The sequence below is a fragment of the Sinocyclocheilus grahami genome, unplaced genomic scaffold, assembly GCF_001515645.1.
Source record: "Sinocyclocheilus grahami isolate Dianchi unplaced genomic scaffold, SAMN03320097.WGS_v1.1 scaffold106.1, whole genome shotgun sequence".
Lineage (NCBI taxonomy): Eukaryota > Metazoa > Chordata > Actinopteri > Cypriniformes > Cyprinidae > Sinocyclocheilus > Sinocyclocheilus grahami.
Genome location: NW_015505285.1, coordinates 2,446,997 through 2,471,412, shown reverse-complemented (window position 1 = coordinate 2,471,412; position 24,416 = coordinate 2,446,997). Strand labels below are relative to the sequence as shown.

The window sequence follows — 24,416 nt, the reverse complement described above, 5'->3', positions numbered from 1 at the left end:
CTTTAATAAGATCCCTACCAAGGAAGGCGTTCGGCTCCATCTGTTTCAAGAGCTGAAGTCAGAGAGCACCAAAATGGCATTTTCACTTATAATTGCATGACCTTACTTATGCTTGGCTACAAGACGCTTTTTGCTCTGACAGTGCTTCAATCTAGAGTTTCGATTATGGCACTGATCAAGAACCGAGAGGGACAAATGTAGATGTTTTATTATAACGACATGTATAACAGCACCACAATATGAACCTGAGGCACATATGGCATCTTGTACTATTCCACTGTTATGCAGCACTTTTTGTGCTTCTAGCATGAATGCTGTTCCATATAGTACAAATGTGCAGACTATCGCTAATGTTAATATCTCTATTTAAGAGTCAGAATTGATAGTATATTTTTCCACACATAAAAAGGTCACACATAATTTTTTGATCCTGAAAATCGTGCATTTGGCATTCTCTTAATGCTGTATTTTAATCATGCCTGTTGAAACGACCATGATAGCAGCCCAGTGATGATTAATGACAATGCTTTATTTTTCTGGTTGTTGGCCACTAAGAGTGATGAAACTAGTTTTGAGGTACTGAGGGGGAGGGAAGGCAATTAGCTCAGACTGTAAAATCCGCCAACATAAAGACCATCAATCTAGATGACTGAAACCACATGGTCAAGTGAATTCTGCACAATCCCTCAGAAAATTAGGAAAGCGTAATTGTCTAATGTGATTAAGAATCGGGGGTTACTGAAAATATCAATGTTCTCATTAAGCCCTGGCACAACTTAATGTGAAGTCATTTTTATAAATATTTCATTGAATTTTAAACGTGGTGGTTGCCGGTGTTTATGCTTGTCTGTTAATTACCGTTTAACCTTTATTAAAAGGAAAGTGCATTAAAAGCATAGTATAGGATGTGGAAGAGCCAAGCATTTTATTCAGTGTCCATTTTTAGCCTGAATTTGATGAGTCAACCAGCGCTTTAATAATGATGGTTAACGGTTTTGGTTTATAGTTCTATTAAAAATATATATATTACATATAATATTTTTTATTTATATAATTGTATAATATACTGTGTATAATGAATTGTAATCATTTGATCTGTTTTATAATCATTTTCATATTTTTGTTTAATAACTATGCCATTTTATTTATTAATTTTCCCATTTACTCATATTATGTTTAGGGTTATGCAATTTCATCTTAACTACTTCTACAATTCAAAATGAGCGATTTCCAAGGCATTCTCACTTGTTTCAATTCTGATTGGTACCGAACTCCGATATGCAGGTAGGTTATATCTGATCCTTTCCATATAGGCATCACAGCTCAGGTGCTTTCTCGTGCATTATTTATTGTGTCCATTGACGCAATTGTAGTGAATTGAATGTTTGCCCATAAGTGTGAAGTAGTTCATGGTGTAGCAACGTAAAAACGCTATATAACCGCACAACTATACAAAGAGCAAAAGTCAAAGAAATGATACTCTAAACCAGGTGTTATTTTTGATGCTGCAGTTTAGAGCAAAGTGACCGACTGCAGTACCGCCTGCACGCGGATTATGGGACGGATTGACGTTGGAGAGATTATAGGACAGAGAAAACAAACTCCAGCCTGAATCAAACGACACAGAACGCATTTGAACTCAAGCGGACCATCTTCATCTGCGGGCAGCCAAGGTGAAATATATTTGTTACGACATAGAGGAAGAGCTACATGGACGCCGTTAGGTGTGTCGAGCGAATAGAGACATATAACCTAGATGCGTAAAAGCTGTAACCAATCGGCCAATCGATGCATCTTTACGACTGTCCGCTCATATATTTGCATCGCATAAATGTATTGGAAGTGATTGTGGAAACGGGCTTTTACGTTGTTCAAACCAATTTGTCATTGAAAAGGTGGAGATGAAGGTCGAGCTCTATTTAAAAGGGCTTTTCATAAATCGCCGGTACTTGAAGCTAGGCTATAGATAGAGCATCCTTTTTATGCGCAATATGGTTTTAGTAATCCATAAGAACATCCATAAATGCACTGGCGGCATCAACGAGGATATTTTTAAAGGTGCAGGTGCAGTTTTGTTTTACTTTTTCTCTTTTTTAAAAAAATAAATAGTAGCCTACTTTTGGAAAATATCATTACAATACACTCAGTTGTACATTAGATTATTATTATTATTATTATTAATGTACATGAAGCAGGTCACCCTACCAACTCATACAACTAGCCTGCTTAAATTCAAAACCAGAAAGACCACATTGGTTGACTATCTTCACTTGAAGTACCATGCTTGTAAACTAGCTTAACCAACAAGTTGTGTTGGTGAACATCATAACAGGGTGGCTAAATCACCACTAACCAGATTAAAAGCTAGTGTTTTCAGGGTTAAATTACACAAATACACACTTTCTGAATTTTTTATAAAAACTAATGTTTAAAACATTGTTTTCAAGACCTTCCAAGAACAGATCTGTTGATTAATTCCGCCATAATACATTTGTGTTTCATATTTATGAAGTTTTTCAGACATGAGTCAGCTGAGGTCCCTAGCTGGTGCCCTAAGAAGCAGTAGCCAATGGATGAGGGGGCATGTGGGGAGGCGAGTTTTTGACCCACGTCGTAACTGTTCGAGCGGGGCTGCTGAGCCCTCATTGGCAGCCTGCAGCTCCAGCTATGTCGTGGAGATGTACTACGCTTGGCTGGAGGATCACAAAAATGTTCATGAGGTGCAGTGAACATCTACTAAAGACACTCCAACTCCGTCACGTTTCAGAAACCTAGTGTGCTTGCTAATAAGTGCAATGCAATGCTAAAATTTATCTAATATATTCTGTTACATTTCCAATCTGTAAACTCCTTTTGCTAACTTCAGACTTTGGCATTTACATAAGTGTTAAAGTATTATTGTAGTAACATATGCTATTATATTTTGTTAATATTTTGAATTAGATTTTATTTTTGCTTTTTCTTTCTTTGATGTTTTCATTTTAATTTTAGTTGAAGCTTAAGTAATTTTGTTGTGTTGTTGAGTAATTTTTAATATTATTTTTATAAATGTCTTTTTTTTTTAGCTTCAAGTTTTGTTTTTTGTTTATTTAGTTGTAGTTATTTTAGTTCTTCACCTAAGGATATTGAGAAATTTTGACTTGGCAACTAGCTGAAATAAAATAAGTTTTCTTTTTTTCAGTTGAGGCACTTTCAAAATTTCAGACGGCGCTTAGAGACTTTTGCATCTGAACTCTTCATTGACAGTATGCATTTGGCAGACACTTTTTTTTTATCCAAAGCAACTTACATTGCATTCAGGGTAAACATTTGATCAGTTCATGCATTGCATGAGACTCAAACCTATGACCTTGGTGATCATTTAATCACCCTAATGTAATTTGTCTTGCATGGAATACAAGATGAAGTATTTAGCAGAAAGTTTAAGCTCCTCTGTACAGTAAAAGTGGATGGGGACTAGAGAAAATAAAAAGCTTGGACATTTTGCTAAATATCTCCTTTTGAGTTACACAGTCATATGGAATTGAAATGACATTAGAGTGAGAGTAAATGGTCTTTTCAACATCAGATGACCCTGAAGCTTTTTTGTTTTGAATTAATAAGAAAATTTGACCTTTTGAAATGTGCTCTTGCTATATTTGCAACAGTCTTGGGATGCATACTTTCGTAACGCCCAAGCCAGCGGTTCAGAGGCGACTGGAGAGAAGCGTCTGTCTGCGCTGCTCCAGGGGCGAGCCATGTCCCAGACACCTGCCATGTCCGAGAAGGTGGTGGAGGATCATTTGGCAGTCCACACTCTTATCAGAGCCTATCAGGTAAAGTGAGGAGCTCTGGGTTAAAGGAATAGTTCACTCAAGAATAAAAATTTGCTGAAATTGTACCCTCAGGCCATCCAAGATGTAGATGAGTTTTTTCCTATTACATCACTTGCTCACTGCGGTGAAATGTCTTTCAGCACGCAGCTTTTCACATCACAAGGTGTTAATTGATGAACTGGAGTCGTGGATTATCGGGGTGTTTTCATCAACTGTTATTCTGACGGCACCCATTCATCCTTTGGTGAGCAATTGATGTAATGCCAAATTTCTCTAAATCTGTTCTGATAAAGAAATAAACACGTCTACATTTTGGATGGCCTGAAGGTTAATTTCCAGCGAATTTTAATTTTTGGGTGAACTATTCCGTTTAATCACCGATGATAACTATAACGATAACCATAACTAAGTTTTAAAAATAGTAAAGTATAACAATAGCAAAGTCTACACCACAGCTATAACAATAACAGCATAGAGGAACAATATTGTTGGGATCACTTTTTTTTTTTTTCCCCCAGCAGTGTGTGCTTATTTTAAACAGAACTTTTCCATCTATTGGTGTGGGTGTTATGATGTGAATAGGCCTTAAGACTGAGGATTAGAGACAGAAATGCAGAATTTCAGAGGGGGGGTTTTTTCAGTTGAGAGAATCTGATACACAATAAGTTATTTTGATAAAATAATCAAATCATATTCTCCAACATTGGCACTGGACTGCAACAAATCAAAGATCAATCAAAGGCCTGTACATACGTACATTTTATAGTGTCCCTGTGTAGTTATGCAAATCACGTGATTAATTCCAATCTAATTAGACTAGCTTTTTTCCCTTTTGAAAATGAAAATATCAAAGAGATTGCTTGAATCAAAACAGGTGGTAACATTTTCCCTGCTTCCTCTAATTAATTAGATGAAGTATCATAGGGATTTATTAAATTTCGTCTTTTGGCAAAGCCAGCATTTTCTTTCCATCTCCTGTTGCCAGCCTGTTGGGATTGTATGTTCAATTTATTGTGAATCCTTGTGAGATTTGTTAGTCATGTGTCACGCTGGTTCATATTTGTGTGGGTCAGATATCCCCTAGTTGAGGGAATGCGCTTCCTGGCTCAGTCTTGCTTCGGGTTCTTGTTTTTCTGTTGTTATGGAGATGGCAAGTCACATTCAATCATATGCATTTTGCTCACTTTAGGTACGTGGTCACCATGTGGCCAGGCTGGACCCTCTTGGCATCCTCACTGCCGATCTGGATTCCTTCGTTCCCTCAGATTTAATCACGTCTATTGACAAGCTTGGTGAGATATTTATTTAGCATATTTAACATGATTCTGATAAACACTCACTTCTTTTCAGTGTCCTACTTTAAGAAGGATTTTGTTATGAAAACATCCAGTAAATGCTGACTTAGTTCCTTGCTTGGGGCTCATCCTTAAGAGTGTTTTTGTTATTATTCTTTGTTAGCCTCCCCCTCAGCACCATTCAATACTGCAGCTGCTGAGTAATACACTTCTCTTTGAATAGGAACTACTAATTACTGCTAAATACATTGCATCTTACAGACTTAATGACATGACGATGTCATATTTTGTCTAGTCATTAAGAATGCAAATCATACATATGTTGACATTGTCATCTTCTATGATAAGCATTTTTATATTACAATGTATTTAAAAAACGTAAAACCTGTCCAGATAATGTAATAATGAAAAAAAAAAGAAAATAATTAAATTGTTGTAAAGCAAACTTCATGAAGAACATTAACATAATCTTTTATTATTAATTCTTAGGAAAAAAATATTTAAAAATAAAAATATTTTTACAAAATTTTATAAAACTGCTCTGTTGCTTATTCATATTTGGGGAAAAAACTTAAAACTCAGTTTAAACATTTGATATGTCATCTATGTTGTATTCTAAATAAAATATTGAAATTTGAAACTTCCACATCATTGCATTCTGGTTTTTATTCACAATTTGTACAGTGTCCCAACTTTTTTGGAATCGGGTTTGTACATACACATGACTATGTGTCAAGATCATTACATTTCTTAAAATGCCATATAATTTGATATTTTTATGACAAGGAAAGGTTAGTTCAGGTTGTAAAATTGTCATGGTGTAACTTGATATTGAATTTTATGTTTTAAATAAGTCATTAAATTGAATTAAAATAAATTTTTCAAAATCATATGAAACCAACATGAATACAAACACTATATTTCTAAGAATATGTTTAAAATGGACTATCATTATTATTATTATTATTCTTTCCTTTATCATGGACACTCTTATGTCATTGACACACAGATTTCAGGCTTCTAAAAATCTTTATCTTTGTGGTTTATTTTGTCTAGCGTCAGCGCTACAGTTCTGTCTTGCATTACAAGGCAGCACAAGCTACCGGAGCTGTGTCTAATGTAATTGGTGGCTGACCTTGCCAACCCCAGCCTCTGTTTATACGTCACTGTAGCAACAAAGCTGCACCCATCCGCTGCATACATCTCCTTTTTAATTATGAAAGGAAAATTAGATTGTTGGAGCCGACTGAAAAAAACACTTTCATTGCAAAGTGAGGACTTCCAGTTATTAGACCATTCATCAAATGACAAATTGTGACCTCCATATCATTAAAATGCTAAATATTAACCATTAAATATGCTGAATGTATAGAATATATGGATTCTGTGCACATAAAACCCAATACCGTGCTATTTCTGAGATGTTCCTCTGTTTAATCTTTTAGATCAGTCTTTTCATTTTAGCTCAGGGCTTCCGAAGACCATTGGAAGTTGCTTTCCCAATCTCATAATCAGAGCTGATAGCACTTCATATTATATAAGGATCAAGATTATTGTAATGAAGTTTAGTAACTTCTGCTTGCGTTTTGGTTATTTGGTGACTCATAGTGCTCGATTAATGGAAAAGGGGAGAGAGAGTGCGTATGTGTCCGCTTTTAGGCACTGTAGCCGTGTAAGTGGTCAGCAAACAATTCCTCATTCGGCCATTACAGATTCCCCAGCCTCAGACAGCGACGGGCTGGAAGGGAGAGCTATGCCCCAGACTCAATCGCAAGCACAGGTTAATGTTATCTGAGATAAAGGCCCATAAATCTTCCCCTTTGCTCCTGTCGGGTCCTATTGCCTTTAGTGTCGCCAGAGTAGAAGGATGTAGGACATGTTCTCACAACAGATCGAAAATTGAGAGAGTAATAGCTGGTGAGAAGACCTCTCAAAACATGCATCTTTTACCTCAATACACTCTCATTGTGTCGGTCAGGTCAGGTTTTGTGAGAGCTTTACCTATAGCCTCTGTGCTGATAATGAGGGCTTGTAGTGGACCAGAGGCTCTTAATTTCGGTATGACGTATCTTTCCTCTTTATCTGTACTATGGCTTTAATTACATTTGCACCTGTCTCCTCTTGTGTGTGCTCCTCTCTTGAGGAGACACAGTCTTACTGATAGACCCCGGTGTTATCTACAGGAAACATTTACAACCTACTATGATTGCCTGGTTTTCTTTCACCGTTTGGGGGTGTAACTAACCATGAAATTGGTAATGATGTTAGTTAGGATTTACATATCAGGGCTCTAGGCTGTGACTAAATGGTTGAAAATGTGTCAAAATATAAAAATGTGCTACATTAATTTCAAATCTAGAAAATTTTGTCTGTCATTATGCGGTTTCTTTGGATATCTTCTTTTTAAAATTGGTCGTGAAGCAGCGGTTACCCTCTGCTTATTCACCATGGTAAAATTAATGAATAATAAAAGTATGACTATATCCGCACAAAACAAACAATCTCCAGTTTGTCTGAAAACAATGACTCGTGTTTGTTTTAATCACTAATCTTATAGTTCTAAATATGCATCCGGAGCTCAAATCGCATCCAAACAATACACGTACGAACATGATCTGAATTCCACCAGCTCCCATACTACTCTTCATTGTAAATGAATGACTTCCAGTCTGTGAATTTTCTGAGGTGGTAAAAAGGACACTTTAGCTTGTGGCTGCGTTTCCTGCAAGCATCGTCTAACACAGCACAAGCTGTGATGTCTGATTTGTGAATAAATTACTTTTATGAAATGGTTCTTTTTAGCAAGTCAGTCAAAAAAGATTCACAAAACAGTCTTGTAAGGCAGCTGTTTGAATCAGATTCACTCAATAAATCATTCATTTCTAATTTTGAGACTGCGAGTCATTCTTCAGTTATGGCTGTTTAAAAACACTAACTGGAAACAATTACTGTAATGTATAATTCAGAAAAAAGTTTTTGTTTTGTAAATGAATAATAGTATTTTATAATATACTGTCCTGTATGTTTATAATTAATATTAAATGTTTGACTGATTTTTTGGAACCATAATCAATACATCTTTACATCACTGTAAAGCATAATATTTGGTTTAAAAAGGAACATTGCAGGTATCTTATTAACATTCATTACAGTATTTTTATGTTGCTCTTTTGCTTTAATATGCTTCTCCTCTTTAATCTTTAGGGTCCTACGGCTTGGAAGAATCTGATCTGGATAAATCATTTCAGTTGCCATTAACCACATTTATTGGGGGAAATGAAAGCACACTCCCACTGAGAGAAATCATACACAGACTTGAGGTGGGTAGATGCTGGATTATTCTGATATCACCCAGTATTTGAGTAGAAACACTCTTTCCTCTTTCCTCATTAGCTGGTTTTGTGCTTGGATTGATTCAGATACGTCATTGACTAGCTATTCTGAAAGGACGTAATTTGGGCAAATATGACAAGCTCATTGCTTATATTATGCTGATATTTAACTATCCTTCTAAAATGAATGCATTAATGAATGAAAGGGTAAACAGAATTTGCTTGGAATGTTCCAGACATCATACTGTGGTCATACTGGAGTGGAATTCATGTTCATCAACAATATGGAGCAATGCCAGTGGATCCGACAGAAGTTTGAAACTCCAGGAATCATGACGTTTTCTGACAGAGAGAAGAGGACTTTGCTGGCCAGGCTGGTTCGCTCAACACGGTGCATATCTTTAAAATAAAGTACTGCATTTATGTTATTTTCTTGTCTTCTTATTAGAGTATTATTTTTCCATGCTTAAACCTATTTTTATATTGGAACCAAACTGCATTTTATTTCTTCTTTTTAATTTAGGAAAGTAAAACTGACAATGAAAGTATTTTTATGATGATCTTGATTCATTGTTCTAGGTTTGAGGATTTTCTTGCTCGGAAATGGTCTTCAGAGAAACGCTTTGGTTTGGAAGGCTGTGAGGTTCTAATCCCTGCCCTGAAAATGATAATTGACAAGTCCAGTGAAGCTGGTGTAGAGAGTGTAATTATGGGAATGCCTCACAGGTACCCTCATTCAATCTCACTCTGCTCTTATGAATCCACCCTAGCAATAATAACACAACGTCTGATTCACACAGAGGCAGACTGAACGTCCTGGCCAATGTAGTTCGCAAAGATCTGGATCAGATATTCTGTCAGTTCGATCCCAAACTTGAGGCTGCAGATGAGGTAATACAATTTCACCTGACGAAAAAGATGATTTTCATTTCATTCTCGTTCTCTTATTGCATTTCTGATGTACATTTCACACTTTAATTTTCTGCAGGGTTCAGGAGATGTGAAATATCACTTGGGGATGTACCATGAACGGATAAACAGAGAAACGGATAAGAATATCACATTGTCTCTGATGGCAAACCCCTCTCACCTAGAGGCAGTAGATCCTGTCGTTCAGGGCAAGACCAAGGCAGAGCAGTTTTACAGAGGAGACACTGAAGGAAGGAGGGTACTACATTTAGTTTCAGATTATCTTTTAGGATGAGCCACTGTAAAATATAACCACATATTCTGCTGTATAATGGCTCATTTGTTTGGAATGTTGGATTTTATTCTTTTTTAAGCCATCAATTCCTTTCTTTACAGGTGATGTCTATTTTAATGCATGGTGACGCTGCTTTTGCGGGTCAGGGAGTCGTCTACGAAACCTTCCATCTCAGTGAACTGCCTTCATATACCACTCATGGCACCATCCATGTTGTGGTCAATAATCAGGTTAACATCAAACATCAGATTTTCCTATTAGAATCGACTTACTTAAAACCTGAGGAGTGGCTTTCTGTGAAACCTTAACCTTTGACCTTTTAGTAGGTTGTAGATTGATGAGTGTTATCTGATGTTGCCAGATTGGATTCACCACAGATCCCCGAATGGCACGTTCCTCTCCCTACCCAACGGATGTGGCTCGCGTAGTCAACGCACCCATCTTCCATGTCAACGCTGATGACCCAGAGGCTGTGATGTATGTTTGTAAGGTTGCTGCAGAATGGAGAAACACTTTCAACAAGGATGTGGTGATAGACCTGGTAAATACTGTGATGACACATCCTACATATCACTGAAAATATCACTAAATGTTACGATAAATCACTTACTGGAAAGGACTGCTCGATTACACAACTAAAGATCTATTATCCTGGTTCAAGAATCACAATCTTTTCTCTTACACTTAGGGATGTCAAACAATGGTCTGTGAAGGTACTGCAGGGGCTCCATGGACAGATATTTAAAACCTAAAATATTTTTAAACACAATTTGATAACTCTGTTTTTGTGACTTACATTTTAGATAATATGGCCAGTTACTTTTATTTTTACTTTGGCAATTGTTACAAAACAAAGCTAATGCATGACCATTGGTTGTGCATCCCTGAGCAATATACAGTAGTGATGTTTCGTCTGTGAATGAATCAGTGGTTCTGAATGAATTGGTTGAGTGAATGAATCAAAAACATTACTGAATGAATCAGTGAATGAGTTGCTGAACAAATTTGTGTTAATGATTCTCTTATCGCCACCTGGTATAACAATATAACCATGCAGAAAAGCTCACTGAAGTGTCCTCACTACTAAAGGCCTGTTCACACCCTTAAAAGGATAGTTCACCCAAAAATGAAAATTCTGTCATTAATTACGCAGCCTCATGTTCTTCCAAACCCGTAAAACCTTTGTTCATCTTCGGAAAACACAAATAGATATTTTTGATCTATTTGATCAAAAGATCGCGAAGATATTTTTTATGAAATCCGAGAGCTTTCTGACTCTGCATAGACAGCACAGGAACTACCACATTCAAGGTCCAAAAAAGTAGTAAGGACATCGTTAAAATAGTCCATGTGACATCAGTGGTTCAATCTTAATTTCATGAAGCTACGAGAATACATTTTGTGTACAAAGAAAAAAAAAGACTTTATTTAGCAATTTCTTCTTTTCCCTGTCAGTCTTCGATATGTATTCACAAGAGTACTATTATGCATGCATGTGGTGCTGCTGACGCAGGAGCCGGCATTCTGATGTTCTGCACCTTGTTTGCAAGCAGAGGAATGCGTACGTATGCGTTGTGGTATTCTCGTGAATACTCACCAAAGACTGACACGGAAGAGAAACAATTGTTGAATAAAGCCATTATTTTTGCACAAAAAAGATTGTCGTAGCTGCATAAAATTAAGATTGAACCACTGATGTCACATAGACTATTTTAGCGATGTCTTTCTGGGCCTTGAACGTGGTAGTTTCCTTGCTGTTTATGCAGGGTCAGAAAGCTCTCAGATTTCATCAAAAATATATTTGTGTTTTTGTAGTGATTCCAGTTTGCAACGATATTGTTGGATATTTTCTTATAGTTAAATGTATCTTTCTGGTTAGGATAGACCTGAATAGATAGGGTTAGATAGAGCTAGCATTCCTGAACGCCCTCAGCCTTGTGTGTTTATCACTTCAAGAAAGTAATTTAGGTTTGCGTTTGCGATCACATGATCCTTGAGTGGTACAGCCTAGTGACTCATTTTGAACACTGAGGAAATGTATTTGAAAACTCACCTGGGAATTAAACAACATCTAAAATATATTAATTCAACTTTCATTTGTTACTGTTAAATATGTAGAAAAGAACAGATCGGTTTAAAAAAGGATAGACATTAAATCTGAGGTAAACAGTGGAAATAGTGTTATTTTAGACAATAGAAATTGTTTAGTTGATTATTGATACTGAATTTGCATATTTATACACACATATTGACGTTGCTGGTGTATTTTATAGGTGTGTTACCGGCGGTTTGGACATAATGAGATGGATGAGCCCATGTTCACTCAACCCCTCATGTACAAGCAGATCCGGAAACAGGAACATGTGCTGAAGAAGTACGCCGACAAGCTCATCTCTGAGGGAGTTGTAACACTGCAAGAGTTTGAGGTTTGTGTCTCACTCTATGGAAATCTCATTACTGTGTCATTATGTAAAGTGAAAATGTCCACCTGCTGTTGTTCCTCCCACAGGTCATCCTAATTGACCTTTTTAACTCATCTAACGCATCTTTTCCACAGCTGTTGTTTTCCTGGCCTATTAGGGAGTGATGGGTTTCCTGTGCCGTTTGTGTATTGTTTCCTGACAATTGATGGAGGCTGCGTTCAGATGCTCAGCCAATGTCTTTTCGCTCTGGCGATGACACGTTTCATACTTCACCCGCTGACCCGGGCTCTCGTTCCCTGGGCTCAGAGCTAGCCACCTCTCCCCTCCCAACCACCCTCAGATTTGTGTCGCTGTAGAAACCACAATCGTCGGACCAAAGCATCCCTCCAGTGTGGATAGCTGACACCTTGTCTCGCCCGGCGACAGCTCGTTTTATTTACAACTGCATCCCTGTCACTCTTCACTCGCTGACATAGCTCAGGGGATTTCACTTAGAGAATAAATTGTGACTGGAATCTTGCTGTTTTCTCTACGCCGTAGCACATAGGTGCCATGAATCATTAATTAATAATTTGTCACGAATGTGTCATGTGTCTGGGTTTTTTGATGAATATAGTGGATGGCGGGCTAGCTCTGTACTGTGAATTGTTTTCAGGAGGAGGTTGCTAAATATGACAAGATCTGTGAGGAGGCGTATACCAGCTCTAAAGATGAGAAGATCCTACACATCCGCCACTGGCTTGACTCTCCGTGGCCAGGTACATATTGGAGACTTAATTGAGGCTGGGTGTTTCAGTGAAAATATAAGATCAGAGTTTCTCAACCTTTTGACTCCAAATCCTCCCATTGTCACCTTAATCATGGTACCTTCAATTTTATATATCGGTTTTTATACAGTAGAGGTTGTTTCAAAGCAGCTTCACATTTTTGAACAGGAAAATAACAGAATCAATGATGCAAACTTCAAAAATAAGGCAAATACAAATTTTTCTGTAAAGTAGCTGTAGTGAGACAATAGTGTCATTATTCAGCACCAGTCAGTTCAATAATTGTGTTCATTCGTTATGAGAAAAGTTCAATTCAGCATTAAGCAGCTCTACTAAAGACAGTAGGGTCATTATTCAGCTCAAGTCAGTTCAGTGTTGATTCAATTTAGTTCAGTAACTGTAGGTCATTGACTGGCCAGCTTTTAATAATAAATTTTTTTTTTTTTAATATACCTCAACATACTGATCTTTAATTACCTTCTTGCATACATCACTTCTTTCAGCTTACTTTTTTGTTCAGGAGCCCAATTACTTTATTAACATCACACTTTATTAACTTCATAATAGTTTTTGCAAAAATCATGAATTATGAACCAATTCGAGAAAATAATTTTGTCATTATTCAGCTCAATTCAAGTTTTTTTCTTATTTTGTTCTTGTCCACAACCATTTTTGAAGGTTCCATTGTCCTAGTTTTGTTTTTAAAACTTTTAACTTTTAATCACATTTTAATCTATGGGCACTCCTAGTTTGTGTAAATTCAAAAATTTATTAAAATAATTAGAATTTGTGATTTATTGGATAAAGATCAAGTGTAAGGATTTATAAAAAATATTTGTTAACATTTTATTTTAAGGTGTCCTTGTTACACATATTACATGCACTTACTATTATGATAACAATAAATTATGCATAATTACATGTAAGTAACCCTAAGCCAAACCCTAATCCTAAAGTAGTAAAGTAAAAGTAAAGTAAGTAGATGTAGTTAATTAATATTATTCAGTTCTTAAATATATAATTACACTGTAACAAGGTAAAATAAAGTGTAACCAAATCTTTTTACTCACAATTTACTGTCAGTAAAATATTTTAATATTTTAAAATAACAAACAAAATGTATCTTCTTTATAAAATGCCCATTGCATTTTAAGATTAATTTATAGAGATCACACTACCTTGCATATTCGGGTTTTCAAGACTGTGGGAATTTAATTTAATGCTTGTTTTGTCTTATTTGAAATAATTTTAAGTCCTCTTTAGACTCCTTTTAAAGTTTGCTAAAGCCCACTGGTTGAACACCACTGATTTAGACCCTTTTGGTGGTGATAGGTGCTCTGTTTTGTGTTTAAGACTTCTTCAAACCAGATGGAGAGCCAAAGAGCATGAGCTGCCCTTCCACTGGACTAAACGAAGAGGTGCTCAGGCACATTGGTGAGGTAGCCAGTTCAGTCCCTCTGAAGGATTTTGCCATTCACAGTGGTGAGTTTTATGTATTTTGGCAGTGTTGAAGCCACAATTTCTATCCTAAATTATACAAATATGATTTCCTAAACTTGGGGTGTTGTAGCCCAGTGGGTAGAAATCTAGGCTGGTAACTGAAAGGTAGTAGGTTCAAAAACTAGAAAAGCTTAATCCCTGAACTTAATCACCATTGTATCATTGGTACAAGGGTCCTGTCAAACTCCAAATACACATTATAAAAGTATCATAAAACTAGTCCATACAACTTTTTGGTTATATTTTGATATTTTAAAATCTTCAGATGCCATGTGACAGCCATAAAATAATACTAGTGGTTTTTTTGGAAAAGAGCGAAAGTGCATTTCATGGAAGACAGAAAGTCATACAATGTTTAAAAAGACATGAGAGTGAGTAAATGTTGACTGAATTTTCACTTTTGCTTGAACTATCACTTTAATTATTGCTGTGGAGTCCCAGAGGCTGTTCTCAGCAGTCAGTTCATCAACTAGATTGTATCTTATGTACTGTTAAGCTTTAACCACTAGAGACAAAACACTGGAAACTGACATCAAAGCATCGCAGGATGATGGTGGTAATGGTGTGGAACATCAAGAAACCCTGACAGATGATCCTCAGACTTCTGATATAGGAATGTTTCATTGCTCCACACGGGTCATAATTTTCTTTCACTGAGCAGCGGACGCAGGGGAGCTATAGAGGGTTGATGGAGTTGCACTATGGGACCATTGCACTTAAAGAGCCGACTCCAATCTGGCTGCCTTAAATTCTGCTAAATCACCCTAACCACCATAGTCCTTCAGCTAAACTCTGTTTATTGCCTGCCTCTGAGCACAACTACCTCAAAGCATCAAATCAACCCACCGGCAAACGTATTTATCTGACACAGACCGGTGCTTTATTCCAATGAGATATTGTGTATGAAAAACCAGGCTACCCTGATGGGTTTGATTCTCATAAACATGAACTGTAGAAGGCATAGACATATAACATATTTTAGAACTTTGATTGTCAAAATTGATGACAATACATAAGATGATGTTAAAAAAATCAAGTGTAGCTATGCTTTGATACATTCTAAAATTGATCTTTCAGATGATTTTTTGTCCAATACAGTCAGTAGGTATTGGTATAAGGTTATTGGTCATTTGCCAGTAAAAAAAAACCTACTAGAGTTAATTGGCATCCCACAAGAAATACTCTTTTTGTGAAGAAAAACTCATTTTTTTAAATGGTCCCAGATGCATAAATTTTTTTTTTTCATGAAGCCAAAAAAGAAAAATTTATCAAAATAAACATGACCAATGTTTGCCATAAAAACAATACATATATAAATTGTTTTAATGCTGAGTATAAATTAACTTTAAAATTTAGTTATTTTTTGTGTATGTGTAAATAAAAACAGCAAGGTTAATTATGTTGGCTTGACAAAGCTTTTTACACTTTTTAAGACATTTTGCTTTAAAACTTAAAATCTTAAAATTTTAAAGCTACATCCACCAAGCTCGACAGACGATCGGTCTGTTCTGACTCTACTTGTATGTTTTCTGCTATACACTTTTCCTGCTGGACAGACAAAAATCCCATAGACTTCCAATGAAAACTTCTACTATCTAGCTTATCTATCAAACAGGGCTTTGTCAAGCCAACATCAAAGTTGACCAACTTTAGGTTTCTAGTAAATTGCATTTATTTTCAAAGTATCACACAACAAAAGATACAAATTTGTGATTTTCTATATGTTCTGTATCTGTGTCATTTCAGGCTTGTCACGTATCCTTCGAGGCAGAGCGGATATGGTTGCGAAGCGCACGATGGACTGGGCACTGGCAGAGTACGTGGCCTTTGGCTCTTTGCTGAAGGATGGTATTCACGTGAGACTCAGTGGACAAGATGTGGAAAGAGGAACATTTAGGTAAGACAGTCAATCCATTATGGCTCCATTAAAACTAAAATGTCAACACATTGACAAATGACGTCAGCTTGTCACACGCACACAGAGTCCTCTGAGAGATACCCACATGGTGCCGTCACGGTACTGCTTCTGAAGGAAACCCGTTTTATGTCACCCTATAGCGGTACAGACACACACTCCCACATCTGTTTGTTACTGTCAGGAGCAAGGTTTGTTTGAAAGAGTACACACTCTGCGACATCAGCGCAGCTGAATTTATCACACCACAAATGGCATTATTTACGGATTCACTTTACAGTTTTTGACTCTAGAGTTTCCTTTCAATGGGCTACACTGGACAGTTTTATGCTTTGCTTAGAACATAATGAAGGTAAAACGCAAGTGAAAAGACGTCAGCAAAGTAGCTTCTGTGTGATATGAGCCTTTTTATCAAAGTAGATTGTCTGCCGATGCGTAGATATGCGGTGCTATCTTTTCTTCGCATGCAAAGGCTCTGGGAGTGAACATATTGGTGTGCTCCAGTCTGCTGGTTCTGCTTGTTACTCAGGGAGTTAATGGCTATGAGTAATTGATTCAGTCTACTGTGTTTGGGAATGCACTGAGTACTGTGCTCTGGTCCCTTGATTGATGAATCCAACACACAGCTGATGCACTGTGGAAACTGTTTACTCCTCAGATTCTCTTGTGTTTCCAGAGCTAACCCACAGAGACAGGACACTTTAGCTTAAATAGCTACTTTTGATTTACATTTGTGATTAAATGAGCGTGGCAGACAGACCCCAATTAGCCTGAACACATTCCTTGTGGTTACATTCTCCATTTCACAGCATTATCTATCAGAGGAGCCCATATTTGTCAAATGTGAATTACCCAGCTTGTTGGGAAAAATATGTGGGTTAATACTGTATTTAAATGTTATGTAATGTCTATGTGCTCATTGTAAGTCGGGACGGCCAGCGCAGGACATCATTACTGTGATATTTAAAGGAGTTTAAAGATTGTCTAATCGCACTGGGTCTGATGACTGGTTTGAACATCACATCAGAGTAAGCCAGCGAAATGCGTCACATCTCCTGTCTGAAATCCACTGCCGCCCATGTCTCACACTGATAGGACATAAAGAGTTAGAGTGCCTCTGACATTACATATAAAGAAAAGATCCCTCAAAAAATCCTTAAGGTGTTATTTTATTTCTGAATACTTTCCGTACCCACTGTATATATATATACATATACATATAGACACATACACAGATTACACACACAGAGACACGTTAAAATGTTTGAGGTTGGTAAGAATTTTTTTTAATATATATATATATATAAGTATTGCATTACTCCAGTCTTCAGTGTCACATGATCCTTCAGAAATCATTATAATATGTTGAATTGGTGTTCAAGACACATTTCTTATTATTATAAATGTGTGTGTGTGATGTTTTTACAGTCACCGTCACCACGTCTTGCATGATCAGGAAGTTGATAAGCGCTTCTGCATTCCGATGAACCACTTATGGCTGAACCAGGCTCTCTACACAGTGTGCAACAGCTCCCTGTCTGAATATGGGGTTTTGGGTAAGAATCACCTTGCTCAATTTGCATCTGGTTATCAATCAGCGTGCACAAAAAAAAAATTCTAAGGTATTCCTTGTTTTTGATATCTGTAAAATTACCTCCAGAAATGACCAGCCTGTACAGAACAAACTGCTCCGAATATTCAGCAGCACATCTATATGCAAAATCCATACTAAGAAGCTTTTATATAACAATATTTTTATGTCCAAGTATTCTGACACACGTTCATGTTGCTTAGGGTTTGAGCTGGGTTTTGCCATGGCTAGTCCTAATGCCCTGGTGTGCTGGGAGGCTCAGTTTGGCGACTTCCAAAACACAGCCCAGTGCATCATAGACCAGTTCATCTCTGCAGGCCAGGCCAAGTGGGTCCGCCACAATGGCATCGTTTTACTGTTGCCTCATGGGATGGAGGGAATGGTGAGTCTGCTGATGGCATTTTACATATTATACACTACTGTTTATGATTGTTTCAATGTTTTTGAAAGAAGTCTTCATCTTATGCTCTTATGCTCAACAAGGCTGCATTTATTTGATCAAAAATACAGTAAAATCATTGTGAAATATTATTATAATTTAAAATAACTGTTTTCTAATTGAATTTATTTTAAAATGTAGTTTATTCCTGTGGCGGCAAAGCTGAATTTTTCAGCATCATTACTCCAGTCTTCAATGTCACATCATGATACTTCAGATCATCATTCTAATATGCTGATTTGGTGATTATTATTGGTTCTCAGTTATCGAAAATAGGTCTTATTATCAATGTTGAAAATTTTTTTTGCCACTAAATATTTTAGAGGAAATGCCGAAACGGTAATACATTTTTTTTTTTAGGATTATTTTATGAATAGAGAATTTATTTATTAGAACTAGAAATCTTTTTTAACACTATAAATGCATTTTTTAACACTATAAATGCATATTAAAATAGAACAATGTTACTTTTAATTGTAATAATATTTGACAATATTATTGTTTTTTTCTATTTTTGATCAAATAAAAGCAGCCTTGGTAAGCATAAAATACTTTTTTCAAAAACATTTTAAAAAATATCTTGATTGGTAATGTATATATACACTCTTGCATATTTTTTCTCATCAGATTTGCTGTATCTTAATACATAAGTGTCTGTTCCAGTAGCATATGTCATTGAAAAAACAAGACAGTAGAATAAATATCATGTATTATTTAACTCCTTAGTTATTTCTGCCTTTGCCCTATTAGATCATATTAAAGCAAATGCTATTTTTAGAGTCAGTAGATCAGAACAATCCTATATTGACCACTGAATCTAATTTCCTGCAGAGATAAAATGCAGGGTAAGATCTTTTTCAGTCCTTTCCTTGACTCAAAGGCAGAATAGCTGTACTGAGATCAATAATGATGACTCAAGTTTGGTCTGAGCCAATAAATGAGGCTATAATTATTTAGCTTAGTGTGGCGTTTGATAGACCTTCTCTCATTAGCGCTGGTGTGTTTGCACTAATGAGCAGGGCCCGGAGCACTCGTCAGCACGGCCTGAGCGCTTCCTGCAGATGAGCAAGGATGACCCTGATCGCTATCCGGTAAGTGGCCCTTCCTGCCATGCCTCATGCTGAATGGCCACAGGTAGTTTGAAATGGACACACTTCACTGATTACCAATTAGTTTGATGCTTAATATAGTTCTTGTTAATATTGCTTTCCTTTTTAGTCTAGCAGTATGTCAGTTACAGTGGCAGGGCATTGGGGTGACAAGAATGGTACTAATTACAAGCCTGATCAGTATTTACAAGACGTGATCATTAAACAGGTTATTGACAAAAACAGTCAGAAGTTAAATCAATTCATGAATCTCCTCTTAATGCAAAGGAAGTCTTTCGTGAAAATGTAAAATCAAACCGTGTGCTATTTTGGAATCGTATATAATAATATATGAATTGATAAATATTTGAAAAGATTAAACATCTGTTGAAATATGATAGAATTGTGTTTTTTTTCCCACAAACTTTTACTTTGACACATTATGGGTATTTATTTTTTGACATTATATTTTTAATGAGCTGTGCTTCATTTACCTCATTTAAGGAATTCACTGGAGACTTTGAGGTCCAGCAGCTCTATGACTGTAACTGGATCGTGGTCAATTGTTCAACACCTGCCAACTACTTCCATGTGCTTAGAAGGCAAATCTTATTACCATTCAGAAAGCCAGTAAGATCAAACGTTTTCCTTGTTTGGGAATTTTTGGCATCAGTAAGATTTTCAATGTTTTTTCTTATGCTCATCAAGGCTGTATCTATTTGATCAAAAATACAGAAAAAAATTAATTTTGTGAAATAATATTGCAATTTAAAATAACAGTTTTCTATTTTAATATACTTTAAAATATAATTTATTCCTGTGAAGCACAGCTGCATTTTCAGCATCATTACTCCAGTCTTCAGTGTCACATGATCCTTTGGAAATCATTCTAATATGCTGATTTATAATCAATGTTGGAAACAGTTGTGCTGCTTAATATTTTTTGGGACCTGTGAATCTTTTTTAGGATTCTTTGATAAATAAAAAGTAAAAAAGAATATATAAGTTAAAAGTTAAAAAATATATAAAAATGTAAAAATAAATAAATGTAAAAATTTGATAAATAAAAAGAACCGTGTTTATTCAAAACAGAAATTTTGTTACAATATACATACAATACATTTGTTACAATATGTAATTTTTTTCTTTTTTTTTTAAATAAATGAATACTTTCATTTAGCAAAGATGTGTCAAGTGGATAAAAAGTTAAAGTAAAGATTTATATTGTTAGAAAAGAAATGCTGTTCTTTTTAACTTTTTATTCATCAAAGAATCAAATAAAAAAGAATCACAGAAAAACACCAAAAAATATTAAGCAGCACAACAGTTTCAACACTGATAATAAATCAGTATATTAGAACGATTTCTGAAGGATCATGTGACACTGAAGACTGGCGTAATATCAGATGAAAATTCAGCGCTGCATCACAGAAATAAATTATATTTTAAAGTATATTAAAATAGGAAACCAATATTAGAAATTGCAATAATATTTCAGAATATTATTGTTTTTTTTCTGTATTTTTGATCAAATAAATACAGCCTTGATGAGCATAAGAGACTCCAATAAAAAACATAAAAAAATCTTACTGATCCCAAACTTTTGAATGACATTGTACAATTGAGAGAAACTGTACACTGAAAGATGTAGTACTTTGTGCTACATTGGTGTTATGAATTTAGTCTCAAGTTTAATGTCACAGCTGCTGTGAAGGTAGTTTGATGGACTTTATTAATTTAAGCTTAAACTTAGATTTTATGTGAAAGTTTGACGTATGTCCCAACACTCTTTTGCTTCTGTGCCACTGCAATTGTCTAAAGTGATTCCCTGTTGTGGAGAAATGCAGAGGTTTGTGGAGCATGAGAAAATCTCTTCCTGAGCAAATTAAACTGTGAGCGTCTGGGGATGATATTGTTTGTTTTGTATGAAAGTGCTCTTAATTTACTGTTTTGCTTGGTTTCACAGCTGTGTTTTTATTACTATTCTTTTGTATTCCCTTAGATTAAAGTTTTAAAGTGCCTAAATGCAACTATAACTCAAAAACAGTTTGACTGACCACATTTTCATATTCTTAATCAGCTGATCATTTTCACACCAAAGTCTTTACTGAGGCTGCCCGAGGCACGCTCCAGTTTCGATGAGATGATCACAGGTACAAAATTCTGGTAGACTTTAAATTCTGTCCAGCTTTTGGGGATAGAATTTGGCCATATCTAATTCATCTATGTTGCAGGGACAAAATTCCTGAGGATAATTCCAGATGGTGGTCCTGCATCCAAACACCCAGAAAAAGTCAAAAGGGTCATCTTCTGCACCGGAAAAGTTTACTATGAGCTGGCAAAAGAGAGAAAACGGCTGAAGTTGGAGGAGGATGTTGCAATTGTCAGACTGGAGCAGGTTGCCAATTATAGTTTCCTGTGGTGTAAAGTGTAATGACACTGCAAAAATGACTTTTCACAATCAAATTCTTCCCTCTTAGATATCACCCTTCCCTTTTGACCTCATCAAGGCTGAGGTTGAGAAGTACAGCAATGCTGAACTCATATGGTGTCAAGAGGAGCACAAGAATATGGGCTACTATGATTACATAAGGCCCCGTTTCCTCACAGTGCACTCTAAGAATCCAATATGGTGAGTCTCTTTTTAAAGGAATAGTTCACCCAAAAGTGAAAACTTGCTGAAAATGTACTCACCCTTAGGCCATCCAAGATGTTTGTTTCTTCATCGGAACAGATTTTGCAACAAATCACATCAGTTGCTCACCAATAGATCCTCTGGAGTGCCATCAGAATAAGTGTCCAAACAGCCAATAAAAACAACTCCAGTCCATCAATTAATGTCTTGTTAAGCGCAAAGCTGGGTGTTTGTAATAAACAAATTCATCATTAAGATGCTTTTAATTTCAAATGAGTCCTCTATCCATAATATTGCTTTCTCCAGTTGTCTCATATGAATCAAAAATATGCACAGATCAAGCAAAAACAGTTCTTAAAAAGTATGATGGTGGATTTTGATGTGAGAGGACAACAGGGGATCGATATCTGCTTGACTGGAATTACTTGTGTATTATTGTGATGTTTTTATCAGCCGTTTGACTTCTCATTTTGACGGCACCTATTCACAGTGATGTAATGCTAAATTTCTCCAAATCTGTTCCATTGAAGAAACAAACTTATCTACATCTTGGATGGCCTGAGGGCGAGTACTTTTTTGTAGCAAATTTTCATTTTTGAGTGAATTATTCATTTAAGCTAAATGTTTGTTGTAGCCTAATCAAACGTATATACACCAAACTAAAAACTTTCACATTCATTTTAGGTATGTTGGCCGTGACCCTGCTGCAGCCCCTGCCACAGGAAACAAATTCACTCATCTGGCTGAGCTGAAGAGGTTCTTGGACACTGCGTTTAACCTTGAGGCTTTCAAGGGCAGGAGTTTTTGATGCTTTTGTGTAAGATGTGGAAGTTCGATTTTAAAATAAAATACAACAGTTATCAACGCACAATTTATTAAATAAGGTCACTTTCATGTTGCCAAAGTATATCAAATTGATAAATTGAGCACAAAACAGCGAATAGAAATTTGTTTAGCTCATTTATCCATAGATTTGCACCAGAAATCCCTTATCTGTCTTAAGATTATTTTTTATTTATTTGTCTTCCATAACTGTCACACTTGGCTTCATCCTGAGACATCAAACAGATGGCATGTAGACAAGTAACAATATTCTCTATGGCAGTGGCGATATTCTCTAGCTTCCACAAAATATGCTTCCTTTTTTGACTTTAGGGTTCTTGTGGCGTTTAGGACTTGTGGGAATCACGACATTTATAACGTCAACATGTCTGTGACAACTCTGAAATGCTATACACACTGGGAAAGAAATAAAAGGAAGTTTAGCTAAACAGTTACTTTAACCACCAATCTGATAAGCAATCTGATGCAATATCTTTCTGTGTAATCTTTCTGTCAGCAAACTGCATTTGTAGTTGATTTTAGCAAAACTAAAACTTGTACATGGTCATCTGTAATGATCATTCTGTGGCTGCTTATACATAGTTAAACCTTTAATTGTCACTCAAGCTGGACTAAACAGCTATAACTAGCAACTATAATCCAGCTAACTGGATTTTACTTGAAACTGTGCCGTAGGTTAGTCATGATAGGCACATGCTACAGTGAATTTAATGTAAATGTTTAAAAAGGCTACACAATATTAGATTTAGTTGTAGTATATTATAGACACTAGGCATTGCTCATGGGGGAAAAAGTGATCATAAATATAATTCACAATGATAGATTGTGATAAATGATAGACGTTTCTCAGCAATAATGCAATAAACTTGTGTCACTGACAAACGATGGATGTTTGCTTTGTTATATGATTTTTCACATACCTGTGCACATACATAAGAGGTCTCTCCACAGACAGTGTGCTGTCTTCCTATACAGCAAGACAGCATTAATGGACTTAAGCATGCCAGAAAACTCTGTCTAGTTAATATGCTCACTAGATTTTAAGACATGGGGTATGTTTAGAATAGTATGCTGTACCTTACAACTCTTGTAATTGCTGCATTATGTAGTAGCCTATGTATACTGTGCACAATTTCCGGACTTACTGTATTTGCTGAAATGAGCAGTATATAACGGCACACTTATTTATTGGACTACTGTATCCCACAATGTAGTGCACTTTACTTGACCTTCCATTTCCATAAACTGGAAGTAATAGGCCTACAGTATCTGCTTTCTTGACTCATTATCTGAAAAAATGTTAAGACCTTTTACACAAAATTAAAATGAAACATTTTCAACATTTTTCCCCATGTTGGCTTGACTCTCCTGAGTTCAGCATGCATTGTGATTAAATAAACAAAAAAAGTGAGTTTGTGTAGCGAATTATGTTTGTTTACCATTTATAATGGAATAACTCCACCTGGTTCACTTATATTTAAAGAATAGTGTAGGCCTACTGTTGTTCCATTAGTCACTTTCCCACCCCAAATAAAATAGTAGGCGTTATACTGCGTAGTATTCTGTACG

At 36.1% G+C, this 24,416-nt stretch overlaps 1 protein-coding gene across 2 annotated transcripts; it reads left to right on the top strand.

Annotated features, from left to right (window-relative positions):
* Window positions 1-1,215: 1,215 nt before the first annotated feature.
* Window positions 1,216-23,109, top strand: ogdhl (oxoglutarate dehydrogenase L). Of its 2 annotated transcripts, XM_016276833.1 has the most exons (24): window positions 1,216-1,284; window positions 1,512-1,673; window positions 2,513-2,720; window positions 3,648-3,815; window positions 5,005-5,107; window positions 8,315-8,430; window positions 8,679-8,833; window positions 9,022-9,168; window positions 9,243-9,333; window positions 9,431-9,610; window positions 9,748-9,876; window positions 10,008-10,187; window positions 11,920-12,072; window positions 12,725-12,827; window positions 14,190-14,318; window positions 16,083-16,233; window positions 17,680-17,807; window positions 18,046-18,224; window positions 19,301-19,372; window positions 19,874-19,999; window positions 21,450-21,522; window positions 21,604-21,767; window positions 21,850-22,001; window positions 22,689-23,109. In XM_016276833.1, exons 3-24 carry the CDS (start codon window positions 2,523-2,525, stop codon window positions 22,810-22,812), a joined length of 3,021 nt encoding a protein of 1,006 aa, XP_016132319.1. In that variant the 5' UTR covers window positions 1,216-1,284; window positions 1,512-1,673; window positions 2,513-2,522; the 3' UTR covers window positions 22,813-23,109. The 2 variants fall into 2 exon arrangements, with proteins under 2 accessions (XP_016132319.1, XP_016132318.1); XM_016276832.1 differs by lacking the exon at window positions 1,216-1,284 and having other exon boundaries at window positions 1,487-1,673.
* Window positions 23,110-24,416: the final 1,307 nt, after the last annotated feature.